General features: G+C 40.9%; 2 protein-coding genes and 2 pseudogenes across 2 annotated transcripts; 2 read left to right on the plus strand and 2 right to left on the minus strand.

Moving 5' to 3' along the window:
• Window positions 1-524: 524 nt before the first annotated feature.
• Window positions 525-1,795, plus strand: LOC128733092 (tRNA (guanine-N(7)-)-methyltransferase non-catalytic subunit wuho). The gene is made up of 2 exons (XM_053826698.1): window positions 525-1,091; window positions 1,148-1,795. The coding sequence occupies exons 1-2, from the start codon at window positions 571-573 to the stop codon at window positions 1,791-1,793; spliced, it is 1,167 nt and encodes a 388-aa protein (XP_053682673.1). The 5' UTR covers window positions 525-570; the 3' UTR covers window positions 1,794-1,795.
• Window positions 1,796-1,801: 6 nt separating this feature from the next.
• Window positions 1,802-3,274, minus strand: LOC128733091 (26S proteasome regulatory subunit 10B). Its single transcript, XM_053826697.1, has 3 exons — window positions 3,130-3,274; window positions 2,207-3,047; window positions 1,802-2,150 (listed from the first exon to the last, which is right to left on the minus strand). Exons 1-3 carry the CDS (start codon window positions 3,224-3,226, stop codon window positions 1,907-1,909), a joined length of 1,182 nt encoding a protein of 393 aa, XP_053682672.1. The 5' UTR covers window positions 3,227-3,274; the 3' UTR covers window positions 1,802-1,906.
• Window positions 3,275-11,663: 8,389 nt separating this feature from the next.
• On the plus strand, window positions 11,664-21,363 carry LOC128745676 (probable ATP-dependent RNA helicase DHX35; annotated as a pseudogene).
• A 115-nt stretch (window positions 21,364-21,478) lies between these two features.
• On the minus strand, window positions 21,479-22,130 carry LOC128745677 (cytosolic Fe-S cluster assembly factor NUBP2 homolog; annotated as a pseudogene).
• Between the last annotated feature and the right edge of the window lie 1,373 nt (window positions 22,131-23,503).

A 23,503-nucleotide genomic window follows, 5' to 3' on the forward strand; every position in this document is an offset into this window, starting at 1 on the left:
CTTATGAGGTGCGTACTGCTTAAGAAATCGTAAAAGAAATCGATTTCTTGAGCATTTCTTGTCCTATCTTTTTACCCATTACTTTTCAGCAGCGTAACCCGCTTAAGGCGTATAAGCACATATCTAGATAGAATTAACAAAAGGGTGAATGTCGCAAATGTAAACAAAACGAGTGAGAGTTACTTTTTGCTGGACCAGCATAGGAAAATCAACCCTCATTCGGTTTGTTTACGCTTGCGACATTCGCCCTTTTGTTAATTCTATCTTCATATAGTTGGGTTTAGTAGAGTGACTATATACAGAGTGGCGACAAGTCATCCCAAATGTATGCAATGCGGCTTTTCCAAGGTTTTTCTTTCTCTTTCCTGCATACGCGTTGGATAGGTCGTCTGCTCGATTGGAATGACACTGACAGATAATTATCATTCCAATTTTGACATTGTCGCCACTCTGTATATAGTCACTCTATGGTTTAGCAGCGCAGAGCGCACCGTTACGGATGCTCTTAGGGGCATTTTGAGTGACTGGTTTTAGGTAAGGTTTTAACCTAGTTTTTAATTTTTAAAACCAATGTCGTTCATCAAATTGTACGGAAACTCTTTGATAATTACGTTCAATAAGAACGTAATTTTTCAATCACCGGCCTCGGAATGGATGAGCGAAATTGATTCGAACGTACCATTTGAAAAAGGTCGCCCTGGAAGGTACTTAGATGCTGCCAGTGAAAGCGATGATGACGAGGATGCAAGGAAAGAGCTAAACAGCACAAAAGAAACCAAAGAGCACATTGTCGCAGTTGATGTAAACGAATCTAAATCTCTACTGGCCATAGCTACTGATAACAAATCATTTTATTTGCACGAAATTCTAGACGAGACCGTAGAAGGGAATCGCTTGCGTTTACTTTCGCGAAGATTAGTAGCTCGAGCTTCTAATTGTATAAAGTTTGCCCCCAGTGGCAAATTTGCGATTGTCTGTGATAAAGGTGGTGATTGTTACATATATGACTGCATTGATTATAGCAAACCGGGTCGTTGGGTTTTGGGACATATGAGTCAGGTATTGGACGTACTGATTGACGCTGAGGAAAGGTATTTATGGTTGCATTTCATTCAAAATTGACACTTATTGCGTTTCATTTTTTTAGTCGGATAATCACATGCGACAGGGACGAAAAGATTCGAGTGACCAGGTATCCTGACAGTCACGAAATCGAAACGTTTTGCCTCGGTCACACAGAATTTGTTGCTCAATTGGAGTTTGTCAGAACTACTAGTGGCCAGCAATTATTGTCTTTATCTGGAGACAGAACGCTTCGTTTATGGAATTACGAGATAGGAGAAGAAATGTTTCTGCAAAAAATGGACAACATGGGAACAAAATTGACAACCACGCGACTGCACGATGGAAGTATTTTGTTGGCAGTGCTCTGCTATGAACCTACGAAAATAATTGCATACCGCTTATTTGGAGGGGAACCCGTGCGATGTGAATATCTTCAAGAACTGTATGCTAAATCAAACGTAATATTTTCCTCTATTATATTTGACAAGCAACACGATTTGATTGCCTTAGCTATTGAAAGGAACACCGAAGAAGTTACACAAACAACTTTTATCTTAAATCAGAATAATTTTCACTTCGATGAAAAAAGTGTACCGAAATTACTTAAAGATGAACGCTTGGCATATGTTGACACTACTACTTTTCTGTTCAAGAAAAAATTTGACAACATTAAAGATTACCAAAATCGCAAACGAAAAAGAGTAGAAGAAATGAAAAGAAATAAATAATTCCTTCCTCTTATTTATTTTCCTTTTATTTTTATGCTGAAAAAGTTAGATTTGCAATTGAGAAATACTATAAATCTATAGATTTGTTTGATGAGCATTTGGTAATATGTAATTCAAACCGGCTTGTAATCCAATTTACTTTCCAATCTCTTGTTATCGGCAACTTTTCGCACAGCTTTCATAAAGTCTTCTTGAATGACGTATTCTCTCTCAGCGCGAATCGCAAACAGACCGGCTTCAGTGCATACGTTGCGGAGGTCCGCTCCATTGAAGTTATCCGAAAGCTTGACCACCGCTTCATAATCAATGTCTCCATGCTTAGCAATGGGATTGGCATGAATTTTCAGGATTTCCAGTCTAAAAATATACAAGTTGTGAAAAAAGGAAAAACAAATTACATTTTATGTTCCTGCCTCGCTTGTTCGTTGGGCAGAGGAATTTCAATTTTTCTATCTAAGCGTCCTGGACGCAAGAGTGCAGGGTCCAGTGTGTCCGGTCGATTTGTGGCCATAATCATTTTAACCTGTCCTAGTGAATCAAAGCCATCCATTTGATTAAGAAGCTCCATCAATGTTCGCTGGATTTCACGATCGGCAGATGTACCTTCGGAGAATCGTCTGCCACCGATTGCATCAATTTCATCCATAAAAATAATACATGGTTGATGATCACGAGCATAGTTGAACATTTCACGAATCAGGCGAGCAGATTCTCCTATATATTTATCAACTATTGCCGATGAAACCACTTTAAGGAAATTAGCATCCAACTGGGATGCGACGGCTCGGGCCAGCAGGGTTTTTCCTGTACCGGGGGGACCATATAGCAAGCACCCCTTCGGCGGTGTAATTCCAACCCGCAAAAACAACTCCGGATTAAGCAGAGGCAATTCGATTACTTCACGCAATTCGCGAATTTGCTCGGAAAGACCACCAATGGAAGAATATAGTACTTCCCCGGGATCCTCGTGAGACATGTTATAGACTAGCGGGTCTACTTCACGCGGTAGATAACGCATGATGGTCAAGGTAGTCATATCGAGCGCTACGCGAGTCCCAGATTTTAACTTAGTTTTATCTAGTTGCCGACGACAACCTACGACGTAACGAGGCCCATTAGTAGCTTTTACAATAAACTTGTCTTCGGTCAACTGTTTTAAGACTTCTCCAACGATTTGACCGACGCTTTGCAACGCTTTTAGATCATTTTCGGACTTATCAAACTGCTTTGTTAATTCCTTCAAGGATTCTCGCACTGAAATAAAAACGAAGAAACTTAATGACGAATCACTTTTTGTGGAACCATAACCTCGACTATCCCGGGAGCGAATACCTACATTCTTTTAACCTGGATTCCACTTCCTTATGTTCTAGTAGTTTTTTGCGATAATCTTGCAAAGCTTTTTCACGAGCTGGTTCAAGGGCAGTAGACATTTTTACCAAATTTCCGAAAACTAAAACTCCACAACAATCTTTTCGTAAATATATAGCGATTAGTATTGGGCGATACCGTATCGATACCTGTGTTGCTGTGTTATCGAAACTCGAAGGCCGATATTTCGATATATTTCATCGATACTCACGACGTCGATATTATGCTAAATCGATAATTTCATCCCGATACTGTTTTGATAAAGCGGGATATGCAGCTGAAAAAATATAAGCTAAAACTAGGCCAGGAAATGCTCAAGAAAGTAATATTGTGCTTTGCAGCTGTACCTGGATTAATCCAGATTATTTTCTCTAATGCCAATGTATATGACAAAACAAAACAGAATCATTGCAATTGTCATTCTTTCTCTTCCTTGCTCACAGCATTCGCATTGTCGCACTTTTTGTGCCAGTCGCACTTTTAGACTGCGGTGTCCAGTAAGGTGCAAAATGCAAGATATTATGAATCTTTTCTTAAATGCAACTAATGATGATTTAGTTGCGCGACTGTCAGTTGCGCGACGAGTTGTGCGCACGTTGACAATCAGCTGTTCTTTAAAAACGTCAACAACTGCAAAACTGCCACGTATATTGATTTGTTCCAACTTGTAATATTTATTGCTTAACTTAAAGTATCACTTAAAATTTCACCATGTTTAGAATAAAACATGAAGTTTTGAACCAACACGCATCAACCAATACAAAATACCATGCGCTCTATGAGTTTTTCTTTCTACGATTGTCCAAACGTGAATGTGCGGAAATTTACGGAAAACATCCCAGTACAATCACTAGATGGATTCAAAATTATCAACAACACGGTATTGTATCTCGAAAGATAAGACAAAAAGTTTATTTGCAATTCGGCAAGGAAAAACGGGCTTGGATAGTAAACCTTTTCCAAAAGCAACCGACCCTTTTTCTCAATGAAGCTAAGGAAATATTTTTCAAGACGTTCGGAATTTCCATCAGTACTTCATCTATTTCCATTATTTTGCATGAAGAAGGATACACCTGGAAAGTGCTTGAGCGTAGAGCAATTCAGGCAGTATAATCAATATATATCATATATATAGATCGAATGCCAGTGTCGCTGCAGTGCGCGTGGTAAACATCACACATGTTCAGATAATGTATTTACATTATATATGCAAATGTGTGTGTGCCTGAGATTCGTCAAAAGGGGAATCTCATTGTCAAACTTTGACAACCAGTTTAAAATTTCAACTATGGCTGCCAAATAATGTGATTGGAAACTTCGCTTGCTTCAAATTTCTGAAAAAAATCGGTGCTAAAGGGCGCAGTTTTGGGATTCTATTCATCCGGACGAAAAGAAAAAGAACGTTTAACACCATTTCACTGGCATAAAAACACAGCGGAGTGCGCACTGATCAGAGATGCCATATTTTCTAAAAAAATGTCTGCAACTGCTCGAAAACCGGAAAAATCGAGCAGTTTTCCGGCTACTCGAATTTTCTGGTTTGAAAATAATCTGCGAAAATCTGCACACTTTTTTAGGAAGTCTGTGAAAGTTTAAAGAGCTTCGAACAAAAATCTGCAACAAAACAATAAAAGTCATAAAAACTGCAAATATCTGCAAATTTATAATGATCTGCAAGACCGTTCCAAAAATCTGCAATTTGCAGACAAATCTGCAAATCTGGTATCCCTGGCACTGATGACAGTGACAGCACCAACCAGCGCACAGATAAAGAACAGATAAATAACAATGAGAAACTTTGACAATGAAGTTCCCGATGCACAGACTTGATACAGATTGTTAGCATCATGTTTACCACAATGAGTCCTGTAGAAAAACAGCGACACTGGCATTCTATATATATTGATTCTACTATTCAGGCACAAGAGGATAAAATTTGTTTCTTTGTGAATGAGCTGGCGAACGTCAATTGGGATCTTCATAATTTAGTTTTCCTGGATGAAGTATCAATTGAAAATAGAGGAATGCTTCGCAATCGTGGATATGCGATTAAGGGAAAGAAAGTTATATTTATACCGAGGCGAGTTTAACCGCAAGGCTCGTGTGTCCCTACTGTGTTTCCTGAATCAAAATGGAATTTTGGAATCGTTCATGTGCGATGGAACTTTTACCCGCAGAAAATTTTTTGAGTGCTGTCGTAATTTTGCCAACAGTGGCAAAATATTTAAGCATCCGGGAGTGAATTCTGTTTGGATTCTAGATGGGGCTAGAATTCATTGTCATCATCGTATCGTGGAATATCTGAGATCCATGGGAATTCATGTAATTTTTCTGCCTCCGTATACACCGTATTTTAATCCCATCGAATTTGTTTTTGGGTACTGCAAACGCAAACTCCAAAAAAATTACAAGGAAAACTCTTCGAAGGTCGTGACCATTGCGACAACATTGAACGAGTTTTCAACTATCGATTGCACAAAAATCTTCCGAAAGTGTGGATACCTGTCAGGTGGAATATTTGATGCAGAGAGAGGATTAAATCAATCCGCAGAAAACATTGGATTCGATCAATAGTTATTAGTAAAGATAAACCGTTTATGTATTTTACAGCTTCATTGCAAAATAAAAATAATAAAACAGAGCAATGATATTTTACATGTGATCAATATCCCAACAGTCAGAGACCTCCTCAGCCAGCTCCTTTCCATATGAATCTTCAGTTGCTGTAAAGCTTCCAGAAACATCCGCCAGTAATGATTCATTTCTGTTCTGAATTGCCGCCATTGCGTTTAGTCGTAGCTGTATCCAGCTTTTTACGAGCCATAATGGCGGACGTGTTCATAATATTTGAACAGCATTTTTGACATTTCCCTAATACATCTTACGTTTTCTTTCCGTACATTCCTTTAGTTTTACCGTGACCGCGCGGAAAGAAAACGTGCGATGTATTAAGGCTGTGAACCATTTCGCGAAATTTTTAACTTTTTGGTTAAAATTTGACAGTTCGATGGTTTTCCGAAAATAACCCTGCTCGGGAGCATGGTTAGTTTTAACCAAGTTCTGAGAGCCAATGAGATATGCACAGGTGAGGAAGAGAGCTTCGACAAGTTTCATTGATTTTTCGTTAGATTTTTTTACATTGGTATAGATGCTTATCGCATTATAAATTTGTTCAAACAACCCAGATTGAAATGAGATGAATTTTATCTATCAAATAAAAGCAAATGAACATCAAAAATTCCTCCGATTTTAACTCGGACAGAAAAAACAATATTTTCATCCTCACCTTATATGCTCTCATTGAGCAAAAAAACTATCAATCCGTCAAATATGAAATGGTTCACATTCTGAACTGATTTTAACCACTCAAGGAGAAATAACCATCGAACTGTCAAATTTTAACCAAAAAGTTAAAAATTTCGCGAAATGGTTCATAGCCTAAGGAAATGTCAAAAGTGCTGTTCAAATATTACGAACACGTCCGCCATTATGGCTTGTAAAAAGCTGGATCAATTTTATAGAAGACAACAATTGATCCAAATCTGATTGTAAATTTGCCATAAAATCTTTGAATGAATTGTTTACGTTTTGCGCAATACGTAGATCTTGACGAGATGTGCTTAAAATTTTTTGAGATTTTGATGGAACGGTTTGGAACAAGTGAATTAAATGTTGTGGTGGGCCAAGCGGCTTCAATTTTTCTTGAGTAAAGCGGTCTTTTGTCTGTAAATAAGATGCCCAGATAGACCAGTTAATTGCCGACGAACTGTATTTATCCTGGTAAAGTTCTTTTAACTCTGCTGCTAAATTATTTAACGAATGGTTCGATGCAGCTCCTGCGCGGTCTCTTTCTTCGGGTTGTAGCAGTTGCATTTTCAATATGTCATACATATTCGACGATAATACTGATTTCGAATACACAAAAACGGATACATTTACTTCCCTTCCACAAAATTTCTGCATTTTTTCCGGTTTTTCGAGAAGCTGTGCTGGTTTATAAACTTTTTTGGAAAGTTTATCTTGAAAGCTGATGAATTTGTCGATTTCTTCATTAGTGGGCGACGATTTATTCCACTTAACTGTGTAATCGGTTCCTGTGGGGGTTTCAAATACGGCTTCTTTCCGTATAAAATCTTTACAGTAAGCCCACGTTGCTTGCATTATCTCAATCGCTGAGTCGCAGTTGATCCAAAATTTTCCCACTGAAGGCCCTGTTTTATGACCTTTGAAATAACGTAAAAAAACAGTTGCGGGAAAGGTGTACATAGCCTCATCGCCCAAAGATCCTTCTTCAAATGCCAAGTTTTCTACATCCATATCATCTAGTGGTTTAGTGCCGGCTGCTTGTGATTCATTATTTCGATTCCTGCTGGTGGAGCTAGCGGCTTCAAAATCATTTTCGTCTGGAAAATAAACTTCTTCACAAGTATCCATACGATGTGCTCTAGAAAGAAAACAGTTTAGTTATTTTTTCAAATCAAATAACAAGTTATTTACCACAAGACCGCCCAAGTAACAATTTCAGGCTTATCAAACGCTTTTATAGCTGAATTTTATTCAACCTGTGGCTGATCTATGGTTTAGGTTTAGAAATGAAAACCTTTTTTCAGCTCTTAAACATCTAAATCTGGTGATTTTATCAAGCTTCAGGCTAATTAATAGCTGCTTTCGAAGCTGCAATGAAGCTTAATAGAAACTTTTTTGCACTTTGAAATAGCCAATTTGCGCAATGCTGTCAATTCTTTTTTTAGAACAAGAAATAGTTTTGCAATCTACTTTTCCAGTCGCTTAATCAACGCTTCATCAACCTTTATGCAGCCAAAAAAAAATTATTTTTAAATTTAAAAAAATAAAACGCGTCATTTTTATATTTCGCCGTGAACGCGATATTTTTAGTTTCGAATAACTTTAATTCGTACAAGTAAAGTAAGCTAGCAAGCTAATTACAAATGCATGTCTTTTTTCCGGGAATTGAACCCGCCATCTTTTGATCCATAAGCACTCACCGTACAGAGGCACTCACCGTATGATCCGCCCCATTTGCGTCTGCAGAACAGACAGTGAGAATATCTTTACACCTGAAGCCTAGCCCGTCTAGCGTGAAGCAGTCGATAATGTCGATAACTGACAAACTTTTACCGTCAGTCGAATTGCGAAATTTTATGATCTGACAGTATGTGTGCTGTGAGCCGAAAGAAAACTTGGTAGAAGTTCGTAAAGCCACTTTAACACCCTTAAGCAGACTTAAAGTAGTTGGAAAGCTGTGAGCCTAATGAAAGCTTCCACTCTACATTTTAACACCTTTAAGCAACCGTAAAACGGTTTGATGTTTATGGCTGTTTAGAAGCAGATTGTTTAGTAGAAAAATCCGCTATTAAGCTTGCTTTTCAGCTTTTGGGAGAGAACTGGTTTGAAAAACTTAAAGTAGCTTAAACATAGCTTATTTAAACACCATTTGAGTGCTTACTTTATGCAGCTTTGATCGCCTTAAACCAACCCGTAAACAGGCATTGCTCTTGCAATTCAGCTACCGTTGTTACTTGGGCGTAGTTAAAACCGGAATTCTGACCGAATGTCAACAAACAGAATCGCTGCCTTGGCGGGTGCCGAGTTAGACAAAGACATGAAAGTCTGTATGCTTTTGCGTAGCCTACCGCCCTCGTTCGATACTTTGGTTACGGCTCTCGATAGTCGGCCGGATGACGAAATTACCATGGATGTTGTGCAATCGAAGGTGGTGGATGATTATACTCGGCGACTTGAGCGTGAAAACAGTGTTCCCAAAACGGAAAAAGCGATGCGCTCTGCAGAAAATTATCGAAAAGAAAAGCGTGTGTGCCACTTTTGTAAGAAGCCTGGCGACATACGACGTAACTGTAGAAAGTTGATGGCATCGAAGAAGGAAACTGAAAGTGTTTCGTATTCGCGAAAAGAAGAACAAGTGAAAGCAAAAGCTGCACACGGTGAAAAAGATGTCGCGTTTACCGTCGCTAATGAAAATATGTGCTGGATTATCGATAGTGGAGCAAGTGCTCATATGACGAACGACCGTTCGTTTTTTACGTCGCTTAAAGAGTCCGCTGGCGGATGGATCACTATGGCGGATGGGAAGAAGTCGCAGAACCAAGGTGAAGGAAGTGGTGTTCTTAATGGAGAATATAATGAAGATCGATATCAGTGAAGTGAAATTTGTGCCTGGTTTGTCCTCAAGTTGTCCTCAGTCTCCAAATTGGCGCAGAAGAAATTAAAGGTGCATTTTGACGATAGAAGTTGCAAGATTATTGATCAAAATAGTATCGTGGTAGCGACTGGCGACCGTTGCGGCGGGTTGTATCGCCTGAGAGTAGTAGAGTCTTCCTTGAAGGCTACCGTCAAGCAGCACACTGCTAACTGTCAGCATGTATGGCATCGACGTTTAGGCCATTGCGATTGGGCTGCTGCCCAGCGTATTGTTAAAGAGAACCTCGCATCCGGAATGAAGGTAAGCGGTTGTGGTTTGAGACTTGAATGTGAATGTTGTTTAGCTGGGAAATTATCCCGACCACCCTTCCCTGAAGTAACCGAACGGAAATCGACTGGAATTCTCGACATCGTGCACACAGACCTGTGTGGCCCGATGAAGAATGTTACTCCAAGCGGTAATCGATTTGTTATGAATATAATCGATGATTATAGTCGATTCACGGTAACGTATCTCCTTAAACACCCGAGTGAAGCGGCAGCAAATATTAAGGACTACGTTCGGTGGGTGTATAATTTGCACGGTAAGAAACCGAAAGTTATTCGTTCGGACGGCGGAGGAGAATTTAACAATGTCGAGCTCCGACGCTTTTACCGTGAAGAAGGTATAAAACCACAGTTTACGACCCCTTACTCATCACAACAGAACGGCGTAGCTGAGCGCAAGAATAGGTCACTTACCGAGATGGCAACATGTATGTTGATAGATGCTGGCCTTGAATAGCGTTTCTGGGGAGAAGCCATGCTTACCGCTACTTATTTGCAAAACCGCTTACCGTCAAGGTCCGTTCAGAAAACACCATTTGAACTATGGTGGAAGCGTATGTCGGATTTGAGTCACCTGAAGGTTTTTGGAAGTGAAGCATACGTATTAGTTCCAGCAGTGAAGCGATCTAAACTGGAAGAAAAAGCCCGGAAACTTACTTTCGTAGGTTACTCAATAGAGCACAAAGGCTATCGCTTTGTGGATCGTCTGACGAATCGAATAATAGTGAGCAGAGATGCCAGATTCATTGAACATGGCAATGGAAGTGGTTCAGTAGAATATCCTGCGACCTCATCTGGTTCAAATGATAAAGACGATATCAAATTGTTGCCGTTTAAAGAGGAGCCTGCTATGAATTGCGAAGTTGATTCTGACGATGACGAATACCATGAAGTTGCTGATCATGATGATACTGCGGAAATTGTACGACGATCGGATCGCCCTAACCGCGGAATACCGCCGTTGGTATTGCGGCCTGCGCAGTTGAAGAGCCTTCGGATTACCGCGAAGCACTGAAAGCATCGGAGTGGCGAAGTGCGATGGAGGATGAGCTTCCCATCAGCGTAATGGAACCTGGGAGCTAGTTCCTACACCTCAAGGACGTAAGATAGTAGGTTCAAAATGGGTGTTTAAGATCAAGCGTAATGAACAGGATCAAATAGTAAAATTTAAAGCCAGGGTTGTCGCTCAGGGATATACGCAACAGTATGGAGTTGATTACGATCAAGTATTTGCTCCGGTAACACGTCAAGCAATTTTACGAGGGTTTCTTGCAGTAGCTTCAAAGGAAAATATGGTTGTGCGACATCTAGATGTAAAGACAGCGTATCTTTACGGGATATTGGACGAAGAAATTTTCATGCGTCAACCACCTGGATGAGCTGTGCGTGGCCAGGAGGAGTATGTTTGTCGGCTACATCGCAGCATTTATGGTTTGCGACAGTCAGCACGCTGCTGGTACAAGAGACTGAACGAAGTTTTAACTGAGCTGGGATTCAAACCTGTGAGCGCTGATCCGTGTCTGTTCATACGAACCATTGACCAACTTAAAGTGTTTCTACTCGTGTATGTCGACGATATGCGGATTGGATCAACTAGTGAACGAGAGGTGTTACGATTGATTGATTCGCTGAAAGCAAAATTCGAACTCACGTGTCTTGATGTTCGGCATTTCCTACCCAGGTAACCAATAAGCATTTCCAATGCAATTTAAATGCAAGCCAATAAGCACGTAAGTTGCCTTAAATGCTACTTAAATGCTTTTTTGGCAAAATATGCGGCTACTTTACTGCTAGCCCTCTTATAGTGCTGACAATGCTTATTTGCAGCTAGTTACCGACAAGAAGGATTTAAATAGAATTGTGTATGCCGATTTACAACAGTTATGCAGTCAAAAGGCTGGTAAACAGCAACCTGCAGTATAAAACGCCAGGAATGCTAATAAACGATTGATTTACTGCTTATACTAATGCTTATTGGTTACCTGGGTAGGAATGGACATACAGCGGGAGGAAGGAGTTTATAAAATACGATTGAAAAACTACATCGAGAAGCTGATTGCTAACCACGGAATGGAACAGGCCAAGACAGCGAAATCACCAATGGAACCTGGATTCATGAAAGATGATAACTCGAGTGCAGTGCTTGAAGATGCGACCAAATATCGAAGTCTTGTAGGAGGTTTGTTATATCTTGCAGTGAATACTAGGCCAGATATCGCGGCGTGTACAGCAATTCTCGGTCGCAAGTTCAGTGATCCGAGGGAGGCTGACTGGACAGCAGCAAAGCGGGTGCTTAGATACCTGAAGAAAACAGCAGATTACAGCCTACGACTAGGAGGAGATTCAGAGCAATTGCTTGTCGGGTATTCGGATTCCGACTGGGCCGGAGATGTTTGCAGCCGAAAATCGACATCGGGTTTCGTGTTTTTCTTCGGAGGTGCTTTGGTTTCGTGGGCTACTGTTTTACCTGACTCACTGCGAATATGCGTATTATTGAAATAAAACGTAACCATACGCTTTATTCGTTTATAACGCATATGCAGTTAATATCGATAACAAACGATTTTTTGTAAGTTGTGCTTTTGTTATTGCATTTAATTTGTAAAAAGTTGCATAAATAACAATTCAGTTTCACAATACAATTATTGCGTACTACTGGCACATGAAATATAACGTTTAAGTACGTTATTTTTAGTGATCAAAATTAACGATATTTTCGATACAAGGGCGATATTTTTCGAAACCTTTCGAACCAACACGATCCCGCGAATACAACGCATTTCGCAGTGAGTCAGGTAACACAGTAGTCGTCGTCAAACGTCTATCGCTCTGTCATCTATGGAGGCGGAGTATTTGGCACTGAGTGAGGCGTGCCAAGAGACCTTATGGTTGAGGCAGCTGCTTTACGACTTTGATCAGGAGCAAAATGGTCCTAGGGTTGTGAACGAGGTTAACCAAGGGTGCATCGCGTTTGTTTAGACGGAACGCTGCAACCGGCGATCGAAACATATCGACACTCGTGAGAAATTTGTTAAAGATTTATGTGATAAGAAGGCGATTGAATTACATTACTGTTCTACTGATTTAATGACTGCAGACCTCTAGGACCAAATAAGCACCAACAATTCTGTGTAATGATGGGTCTTAGTGATTATTCGGTAGGTCATTGAGGAGGAGTGTTGAGAAGAACAGTGACCCACCTTGCAGTTATATATACTTTGTTCTCATATTCAGTTCACCGCTCATGTGCGGCTCACTAGCTGTCAGAAGACAAAACACATTGTTATGTGCGTTATATCGTTTCCGTTATCATTCCAATAAAAGGCACTTTTCCAAGTAGTCGCGTGTTTTAATAATCCAATCCGTACGCTGTGTTTTTCCACTGTCCGACCGTCCTCTGCCGTCAGACAAGTCATCCCAAATGTATGTTTTACGTATTTATTTTAAGATTATGCATTCTTTTAATATAAATCGCGAAGTAATTCGTTTAACCACGTTTTTTATTAATGATAATGTAAACATTGAGAATGTCAAAAAACAGGTAGTGTTGCCAGGAATCGGGAAACCAGTGCGCGCAGATATATTAAATTGTGCAGCAAAACATAACAATATTTCTCTCCTTCAGCGACCATCGGGTAAGAAGATGATTCGTGGCCGCCTTGTTCTCGTCGATCTTCGTGGGGCTGCAGGTGTCGCCATCGCACCAGTGTCTTGGCTAACAGGTGGGGTGATGGCCCGTTCGCCACCGTTACTACCTGAGATCGGAGTTGAAGTTGACTGTTCGTGACTGCTGGATCCAATGGTAACGCCGGTTGGTGTAGACTCCGATGAAAACTGAAAGCGGTAGGGATCAGGCTTGTCACCCATACATGGACTTTTCTCTGACTCGCTGACTGATTCGCTCGCGTTGTTTTGCAGTTGATCAACATGTCGCTTGCATTACTTACCCTTATAATCAACCTCATAATGTAAGTCTCCTAAGCGAGCCGAGATAATGCCGGGAACCCACTTAGCTATTCTTGGATTATAGGAACGAAAATAAACTGGTTGGGAGACTTTAAACTCACGAAAAGACGAATCCATTTTACTCTTCTGTTGTTGATCGATTTTTGTTGATGGATCCGCTGGTAATACTAAGTCTAAGCATGTTCGAATATTTCGACCCAAAAATAGTTGACACGGTGGTTGACCTGTAGTAGAATGAGGGGCTCTTCTGTATCGACGAAGGAACTCGTTCAGGTTACGCTGTATGTTATTCCTCGTTGAGTTCATCGCTTTTAATGAATTCTTCACTGTCTGTACACTTCGTTCTGCCTGTCCGTTGGTGGATGGATGGTATGGAGCAGTTAACTTATGATATTTAACGCCTGCCATTCGAAGAAATGTTTTGAATTCAGTAGATGTAAAGTTGGTTCCGTTATCAGAGACTACAGTTGTAGGAACTCCGTACGCTGAGAAAAGTTCGTCAAGCAGAGTAATCGTCGCACTAGCTGTCATGCTAACTGTAACCTTCACCTCGATCCACTTACTGTATGCATCCGTGATTATTAGCAACATTACTCCCAAAAGTGGCCCGGCAAAATCGATGTGAATGCGCTCCCACGGCGCCTTAGGGTATTCCCAAACGTGATCACGAAACTTTGGGGGATCATTAGCATTTTTTGCACACTCGTAACACATCTTTGCAGTCCTTTCGATATCTGAATCTATTCCGGGCCAATATACCAACGATCGCGCTAACCCTTTCATCTTTACTATTCCCAGATGTCCAACATGTAAATCCTTCAGAATAGTTGCTTGTAAAGAACGAGGTATGATCACTCTATGTTCGTAAACTAGGCATCCAGCGGCAGTTTTGTAGTTGATTTGGGGAGATCTGAAACCTAAACGTTCCAAGGATATGCCATCCTCGACAGGGTGGCAACTACCTGGAAAAACCTGGAATTGTCAGGGAATTTGAAATTACCTGGAAAAACCTGGAATAATCAGGGAATTTTTAACAAAATCAGGGAATTTTTCAAACAACCCCAATGATCGATTCATTGAGTAGTCATGAACACTTAGAAATAGATAAAGAAGTACGGCACACAAGCGATAGATTGGGTTATCGATAATTAGCTCAGTGTTTTGCAAAGGGCCTTATTCTGCGAGGCAAGTGAAGTGATATAACAAATTTAGTTTGCACTCACTTTGCGCGTTGCGTTTGGCGTTAGTCAAGTCGAATCGAATAACACTGAAGTTTCAGGACGGACATTTTGCGGCATGTTACACAATTCGCAGAACATCGAAATAAATGCCAGTGGCACCGCAGCGAAATTCGGTTTTCGAGAAAAATGTTGGAGAAATTCCACTGACTCACGGCAGTACATAAACTTGCCATACTGTTGTAACAAATTGTAACCGAAATGCGGGAGTAGCGACCCTACCTTCCACGTTACGAATCCCGATCAATCCAAAGTCCAAATCCAAATGCAAAGTGAAATAAGCCGCGTTGGTCAGAAAGTAGAACCGCCACCAGTGGTAAAGCGAAATAAATTAGCTCAATTAAACTGCTTTTTTGCATGGCTTATGGCTTGAAGAACGAAAATTAAACATACGAACATTTCCGCGTGGCTGACAGGAAAAGCACCACGGCGGGTTCGAGAGCTAGCCGCAATGGGCACTAAAACTCCGCTTGCGCCTGAGTTTGCGAATAAACTTCCGCGGAAAAAAGAACAGATGAGAAACTCACGGGAGGAGTGTAATTTACTGGTCGGCAGAATAAGAGAAAGTGATTGGAGAGTTCGCCTAGGGAAATAGAGTAGGTGGGGAAATTTTTCTCAATACCTCGTAGATTGATAAACAATTCAAATATCAATGATCGAAACACATTTTCAGTTAAAATTATATCGCAATATGAAACCTAGAATTTTATTAAACACCGGGAAAAACCTGGAAAAATCAGGGAATTTGGTTTTTCGTATCCAGTTGCCACCCTGCTCGAGTGCACGAAGAATTTTTCCTAGTTCTTCATCTTTACGCGTTTCTTGTGCGACTCTTTGAGCATTAATCGGCAGCTGTTCGATTTGACGTAACATGAAGCAATCAAATTCATCTAATTGCTCATCCCAAGCAATCGCATGATTTTCTCGCAATAGATTTACCAGACACGCTGAAACAACACGGGAACAATAATCTGCATTTGCATTTTCTTTTGTTTTTTTGAACACTACTTCGAAATCAAAATTACCTAGAAAATCAGCGTAGTTGGCCATGCGACTGATACAAAGCGTTGGAAGCGATTTTTCAGGATGTAGTACCGTTCTGATTCAAACTTAGAACAGTCTCAAACTTCGAACACTTCAGAATAAAATGCTCTTAGCATCGCCTATATGATAAAATATTATGCTTATTATATACCACCGTGTTCGTTACAATGCCCTCTGTCCAATGGTATGCAACAAGCATAATATTTTATCATATTAGCGACAATAATAGCATTTTATTCTGAAGTGTTCGAAGTTTGAGACTGTTTTAAGTTTGAATCAGAACGGTATTTGTGAGAGCGGTTTATGATCGGTTATCAAAGTCCAATGACGAGCATACAGGTACATGAAGAATTTCTGCACAGCCCAGATTATAGCCAAGGCCTCCTTATCGATCTGGGGGTAACGTTGCTCCGTCGCGCTCAACGTTCGGCTCGATTAGGCAATCGGTCTTTCTGCTCCATCGCTCAGACGATGAGATAAAACCGCACCAAGTCCCGTGCTACTGGCGTCCGTAGCTAACAACAATGGAAGATCTGGATCGTACTGCATCAGTACCTGTGGTGAAATCAACGCATTTTTAATTTCTTCATACGCTGCATCGGCACTTGTTGTCCATTTGAAATTATCCTGGAGCAGCATATCTCGCAGAGGCCTATCTCGTGACGATAGGTTAGGGATAAAAGCACTGTAATAAGTTGCCTTTCCTAGAAATAGCTGGAGCTCTTCTGCATTCGCCGGTTTCTTAGCATCACGTATTGTTTCTACATGCCTGTCGGACTTGTGTACCCCTGCTGCATCAATTTTATGCCCCAGAAATTCCACAGCGGGAGCTCCAAAAACGCACTTTGACCGATTTAAGCAAAGTCCGTTTATTTTCAGCCTATTCAGTGTTTTTTCTAACACCTTCAACATTTCCTCGAAATTTGCCGCATGAATCAAAATATCATCATAAAAATTCACAACATTCGGAAGCCCTTGTAACACTGTTTCCATGCGACGCTGCCAAATTGCGGGAATGTTAGCTGCACCGTATACAGCACGAGTGGGTCGAGTCAACCCGTGTGTGGGTGTGTTCAATATAAGAGCATGACTAAAATCGTCGTCAACTGTCAAGTGGGAGTACGCGTCAGTTATATCTAGATGACAGAAGATAGTCGCGCCCTTCATCTTATGAAAGAGATAATCTGCACGAGGAATTGGGTGCTCATCAATTATCATTCTGGCATTTAGGGTCGGCTTATAGTTACCTGTGATTCGGATCTTTCCATTCTTCTTAGCAACAACATGAGTAGTAGATGCCCATTCAGATGACTCCACCCGCTGGTAAAGTCCGGAAAGAATTTTCTTGTCGATTTCCTTGGCATATAAATCTCGAAGTGCGAAAGGAATTTCTCGTGCCTTTGCGAAGACTGGCGTTGCTCCTGGTTTCAGATGTAACGTAGCCGGAGGTCCCGCAAGTTTCCCCGCAGATTCTCCAAATACACCGTCGAAACGTGAAATGAGGTGTGATAGTCGTAGCTGCTGTACCTTTGTGATCTCCGGTTCCGCTATAGTAAGTGTGTTGACTTGCTCATCGCCCTTAAACAATCGTACAAAGTCAATACCGAGTGCAAACTGCGCAATCCATTCTCTGCCGAAAAGTGAATCGAAATCACCATCAACGATATACAAGTTTAGACGCCGAGAAGTCTTGCCTAGTGTAACGTTAACTGGCAAGCGGCCTATGCAGTGGATTCTATGACGAGTATAACTTGCGAACTGCCTTTCTGACTTTTGCAGGCGAAAACTTTTTTTAATCTGTTGAAGTGTGCGCAGACTTATGATGGCACACGGTGCTCCTGTGTCGAGCTCCATTTTCACAACTTTGCCGTCGATCAGGACATCCAGCATCTTCCTGTCTAGCGACGCAACTGGCGAAACAATATTCACTTTTTGAAAAGTGTCCGTGGAATCCGAACCTTCATCCGACAAAGGGAGCACTTCTTCTTGGATCTGGGCCGTTTTCGATTTACATACTTTCGACAGATGCCCCTTTCTTTTGCAAGCAAAGCATACTGCATTACGAAACTTACAGTATTTTCGTTCGTGACGGCTTCCGCAGCCGTGGCATGTTGAAGTACGATCGGGTTTATTCGAATTTAAGCGAAAGCTTTCTTTTTTTATGCCTGTTGACACATAACCTAACTTGTTCGATGCTTCTGTTATACCGGCTGGGCTGGCTGTCACTTCCACTGATGTTTTGTGGGTTGCTTCCATCGTGTGTGCAATTTCGTATGCTGCGTCGAATGTTTCCGGCTGTTTCCGAATAATTTCGTCACACATACCGCGCGATTCCAGACCAAAAAGAAACTGCTCGATTAACATACGATCCAAAAATTCACCGTACTCGCAATGAACAGCTGCCCGCCGTAACCTTAATGCAAAACTTGCAACATTCTCTTCTGGCTCCTGACGTACTTGCCGAAATTTAATGCTCTCTGCATACTTATTCTTTGCCCGGTCAAAGTGTTTTACCAATCTTCTTTTCATTTCGGCGTATGTCAAATCTTCCGGCTGTCTTGGGCTCACTAGGAATTTGAGCGCATTATTCAATTCACTGCCGATATGAACGCGAGCATACGCCGCATAATCCACTTCCCGGATTCTACTGAGATTGAGAGCCTAGTGATGTCCGAAATTTTCAATTATTTGATTATCGATTAATCGGTGAGCGTTGTCTGCACTAATCGATTAATTCAACTATTCGCGTCAGTGGTGTTCGATTAAAAATATTCGAATATTTCTTTGATTAATTCGATTAATCGAGCGATTATGAACGATTAACGAGCATTATTCGTACGAATTGAACTATTCGATTAATTCAACTACTCGTGCTGGCAGTATTCGATTAAAAATTATTCGAATATTCCATGTGTTATTCGATTAGTTGAATTAATCGAACGATTAACGGACATCACTATGAGAGCCCAGTCAAATCGTTTAAAATAGTCTTCCACCGATGAACAGTCCGCTGTCCTGTATTCGCCAATTGTGAACGCTGCTGCTTTTGGGGCTCCTTCCGGTGCTGCATTGGCACCACCTTGAACTTCTTGAACTGCTGTTTTTAGCGCATTGGCGAAAACAGCCGTGAGGTTTTGTAAAACATCCTCCGGAATCGACATTTTGACTCACTTCTGACACCACTTTTACGTATTTATTTTAAGATTATGCATTCTTTTGGGATTAATATAAATCGCGAAGTAAATCGTTTAACGTTTAACCACGTTTTTTATTAATGATAATTAGAGTGACTATATACAGAGTGGCGACAATGTCAAAATTGGAATGATAATTATCTGTCAGTGTCATTCCAATCGAGCAGACGACCTATCCAACGCGTATGCAGGAAAGAGAAAGAAAGACCTTGGAAAAACCGCATTGCATACATTTGGGATGACTTGTCGCCACTCTGTATATAGTCACTCTAATGATAATGTAAACATTGAGAATGTCAAAAAAAACAGGTAGTGTTGCTAGGAATCGGGAAACCAGTGCGCGCAGATATATTAAATTGCGCAGCAAAACATAACAGTATGCAATGCGGTTTTTCCAAGGTTTTTCTTTCTCTTTCCTGCATACGCGTTAGACAGGTCGTCTGCTCGATTGGAATGACACTGACAGATAATTATCATTCCAATTTTGACATTGTCGCCACTCTGTATATAGTCACTCTAGGAGAAACAACCCTCACTCGGTTTGTTTACGCTTGCGACATTCGCCCTTTTGTTAATTCTATCTTCATATATCCAGCTTTCCACGAGCGATAATGGCGGATATTGAGCACAAGTGGGCACAATCTTTTGACATTCATTGGAGGAGCGTCGTGTTCGCCCTGACGGAGTTACTATGGAAACATCCATGATTGTTTGTTGTTCGAGTGTAACAATGTAAACATTGTTTAATTTTGCAGATCGCAAGGTCGCATGTATCCCTACGAGGTGTTTTATTTGCAAGGTAAGGTTTTGTTCGTCAGGCTCAAAAAGATATAATAATTTGGACTACACTTTCAGAACCTTGTCCAGACTACGTGAAGGGAACAGTAGAAACGGTAATGAAAATCCATCGTAGTGAGAAACCGGGAGATATTCTTGCGTTCCTGACGGGGCTGAAAGAAATGTTAAAAGCACTCGATCTTTTGCGTGAGCATAAGGAGGCTAGTGGGAAGGATGACTTGACAATACTTCCCATGTACGGAACGCTATCCAACACGGATCAGTTGAAAGTTTTTTCAACGCCCCTAAGGGAGTTCGGAAAGTTATTTTAGCTACAAACATAGCGGAGACATCAGTGACAATTCCAGGAATTGTTTATAGTAAGCCGGCTTGTAACTTAACTGCTTGCTTGAAACTGTAAAGAAATTCTAATGTCAACTACTTTCAGTTATTGATAGCGGATTTGTAAAGTTGAACTGGTATTTAGCCGAGAGCACCACTAACAGTTTGGTAATAGTACCGACTAGCAAAGCAGCAGCGGGACAACGAGCCGGGCGAGCCGGAAGGATTCGCAGCGGAAAAGTCTACCGTCTCTATACCGAAGAAGAGTGGGACAAACTACCCGATTATACTCCACCGGAAATGCGCCGAACCGATCTCTGCAGCACGGTTTTATTTCTAAAAGCATTGGGAATTGATAACATCTTGCGGTTCACGTTTCCTTCACCACCACCGACTAAGAATCTGCTGGCTTCACTGGAGACTTTGTTCGCTCTGGATGCACTCGACTCCGATGGAAACTTAACGTCCCCGACTGGTTATTTCGTAGCAGAAATGCCTATAAATCCGATGTTGGCTAAAATGCTGTACAACGCCGGCGAGATGGGATGCTCAGAGGAAATTCTTATTATAATAGCCATGCTGCAAGTTCAATCAGTTTTCTCAAAACCAGTGAGCGGCCAGGCGTCCATACGAGCCCCTATTGCGAAGCGTAATTTTGAAGTTTCTGAGGGAGATCTGATCACACTTTTGAATGTGTACACAGCCTTTGTTGCAAATGATCGCACGAAAGACTTCTGTGGACGAAATTTTTTGATTTATCGTAATTTGAAACGCGCACATGAAATCAAAACACAACTTTGCAGCATGCTGGAACGAGAATTAAACATACCACTGCTTTCTTGTGGTGACAATGTGGAAACTATATGCCGCTGCATTGTGTCGGGATTTTTTTCCATACGCTGCTTATTTGCATCATTCTAGGGTTTACAAAACGGTACGAGGTGACACAGAGCTTTCGATTCATCCACTTTCGGCATTGTATACCGTAGAACAGCCACATTGGGTTGTATTTTGTGAACTTTTGCATACTACCAAATTGTTTATAAAGGTACCGTTATTAAACAAGAGTGGCTCACAGAACTGGCACCTCACTATTACCATAAAGTTACGGTCGTAAGAGATATTTTCTAAGCCTTAATATACTTGGAGCTTTAAAGCCAAATAATTTCTTGTATTTTAATTTGATGACCAGTTTGGATCGTGGAAGTTTCGAACGTAAAAATTTATTTCAAATTAAGCTTAAGTTTTATTGCTTTTCCACTGTTAAAACCTTAACAATATCTCTCAGCACTTGTGACGTGGTACAATCTGGTAGTTCATTCACACATGCCTTTCCCGTACACCCCAATCCACCAACACGTGGGGTCGATCGGTAACGTCCCCAAGTGGGGCTCTTTTGCCAGTTCTGCCAACGCTAATCCACCTCCCGAAGAGAATATATTCGTACATTCGGCACAATTGGGACACACAAAGCCGCTCATATTCTCTACAATCCCAATGATCGGTATCCCAGTTTCTTACAGAAAGTTACCTCCTTTCGGACGTCTTCCAAGGCCATTTCCTGAGGCGTTGTCACAATCTGCGTTTACTCCCTTCAAGTTTTCCATGAGGGTGATGTGTTCGTCCGAAAACCCCGGATGAGTATCGATAATGAGATAATCCAGCTCATCCCAAGCGACGTCCTCTAAAAACTGTTTGATCATTGCAGTCTTCTTGAGTCCTCGCCAAATAACAGCTTCGGTTCGGCTCTTCAATAGAAAACCAACCGACATAACGGCCAGTTTCTTTTCGGCACTGGTATAAACTGGTACCCATCCTTCTTCGCATTGGTGAACATCGTGATCCTCAAGTCCTAGCAAGAATGGAACGCTGGGACCGCACAGATCAATGTCTAATAAGCCAACCAAAACGAAAGTGTTGATTAAAAAACATGATTATATTTTGCCAATTCAAATGACTCACCTTTTAACCGGATTCCGATAAGGTTAACGCGATCGGCAAAATTAAACAATGTTTACATTGTTACACTCGAACAACAAACAATCATGGATGTTTCCATAGTAACTCCGTCAGGGCGAACTCGACGCTCCTCCAATGAATGTCAAAAGATTGTGCCCACTTGTGCTCAATATCCGCCATTATCGCTCGTGGAAAGCTGGATAGTCACTCTAGAGCGATGTGAAGTACCGTGTGCCCCCGTTGGTATGTCCTTCTTTAATCTGAACATTTTTAATCTGTACCCCGGTGGTATGAATGCGTTCACATTAAAAATCGACCAAGCGTCACACACAATTGACGTTAAAGTTGACCGGTAAATTAAAAAAAAGCAAAAAATCTTAATGCGTTTCCTCTTGCTCCGGAGCTTTGGCAATACAGCTCATATGCAACCTATCTCTCTCCGGCACTGAAAATAGACCATTTTAGACGAAACTCCCGAGTCAATTTCGTCTTCTACAAACCGAACCTTTAGAATTCGCGCATGTTTGAAATGTTTTCAAAACGTTTGTTTTCGTCAAATCAAAACAATAAGTTTATAGGGTGCGCGTCTTGCGCATATGTGAAAATGAATAGAGTTACCAAATATTCAGATTAAAAATGAACTCGCCCAATCTGAACGAGCTGTTTTTCATATTAGCGGGGGTTGAGTGTAGTAGAGGTGTGAAACAACGTACCGTTTGTTTGTGTTAGCAGCGCAAATAATGTAAACAGCAAGGGTGACGTCAATCTCGCCCTATTCTTCTACGGGCATAAAAAAAAGCATAAACATTGTGTTCGGACTACTTTGAACAAACGAAAACTATTTCCTTGGAATAAGCCTTATTTTCTGGCAGATCAAAGCTAGAATTATATTGTTTGATTAGATTTACATTTCCCAAACCTGCCCTACTCTAAACTTACATTTTTAGTTTCTTTTTCCCTCCAGCAGATTAGTCACTTTCTTCTCCAGCAGCAATCTTCGAGCACTAATAAATCGATATCAAATCTAGCGCAAATTTAGGATTAAGAAATTTGTAAATAATTGTAAATATTTCCTTTAGCTTTTACTTACTTTTAGCGTTTTCAATAATTTTCACACTAACTTTAATCTATTTTTCTCCTGCCTTGTTCTCGATCTTTAGCTGTAAGTTTTACTGTGTGTTTTTATCTAGGTTAACAAATTTTGCATCTCGTTTTTAGGTAGAATAACAACTTTTAATTAACTCCAATTTTACTCACAACGATCAACTTCGGAATCTTGAATTCCAAATCCAAATCAACGGTATTCGTTAGC

This window comes from Sabethes cyaneus, chromosome 1 (genome assembly GCF_943734655.1).
Source record: "Sabethes cyaneus chromosome 1, idSabCyanKW18_F2, whole genome shotgun sequence".
Lineage (NCBI taxonomy): Eukaryota > Metazoa > Arthropoda > Insecta > Diptera > Culicidae > Sabethes > Sabethes cyaneus.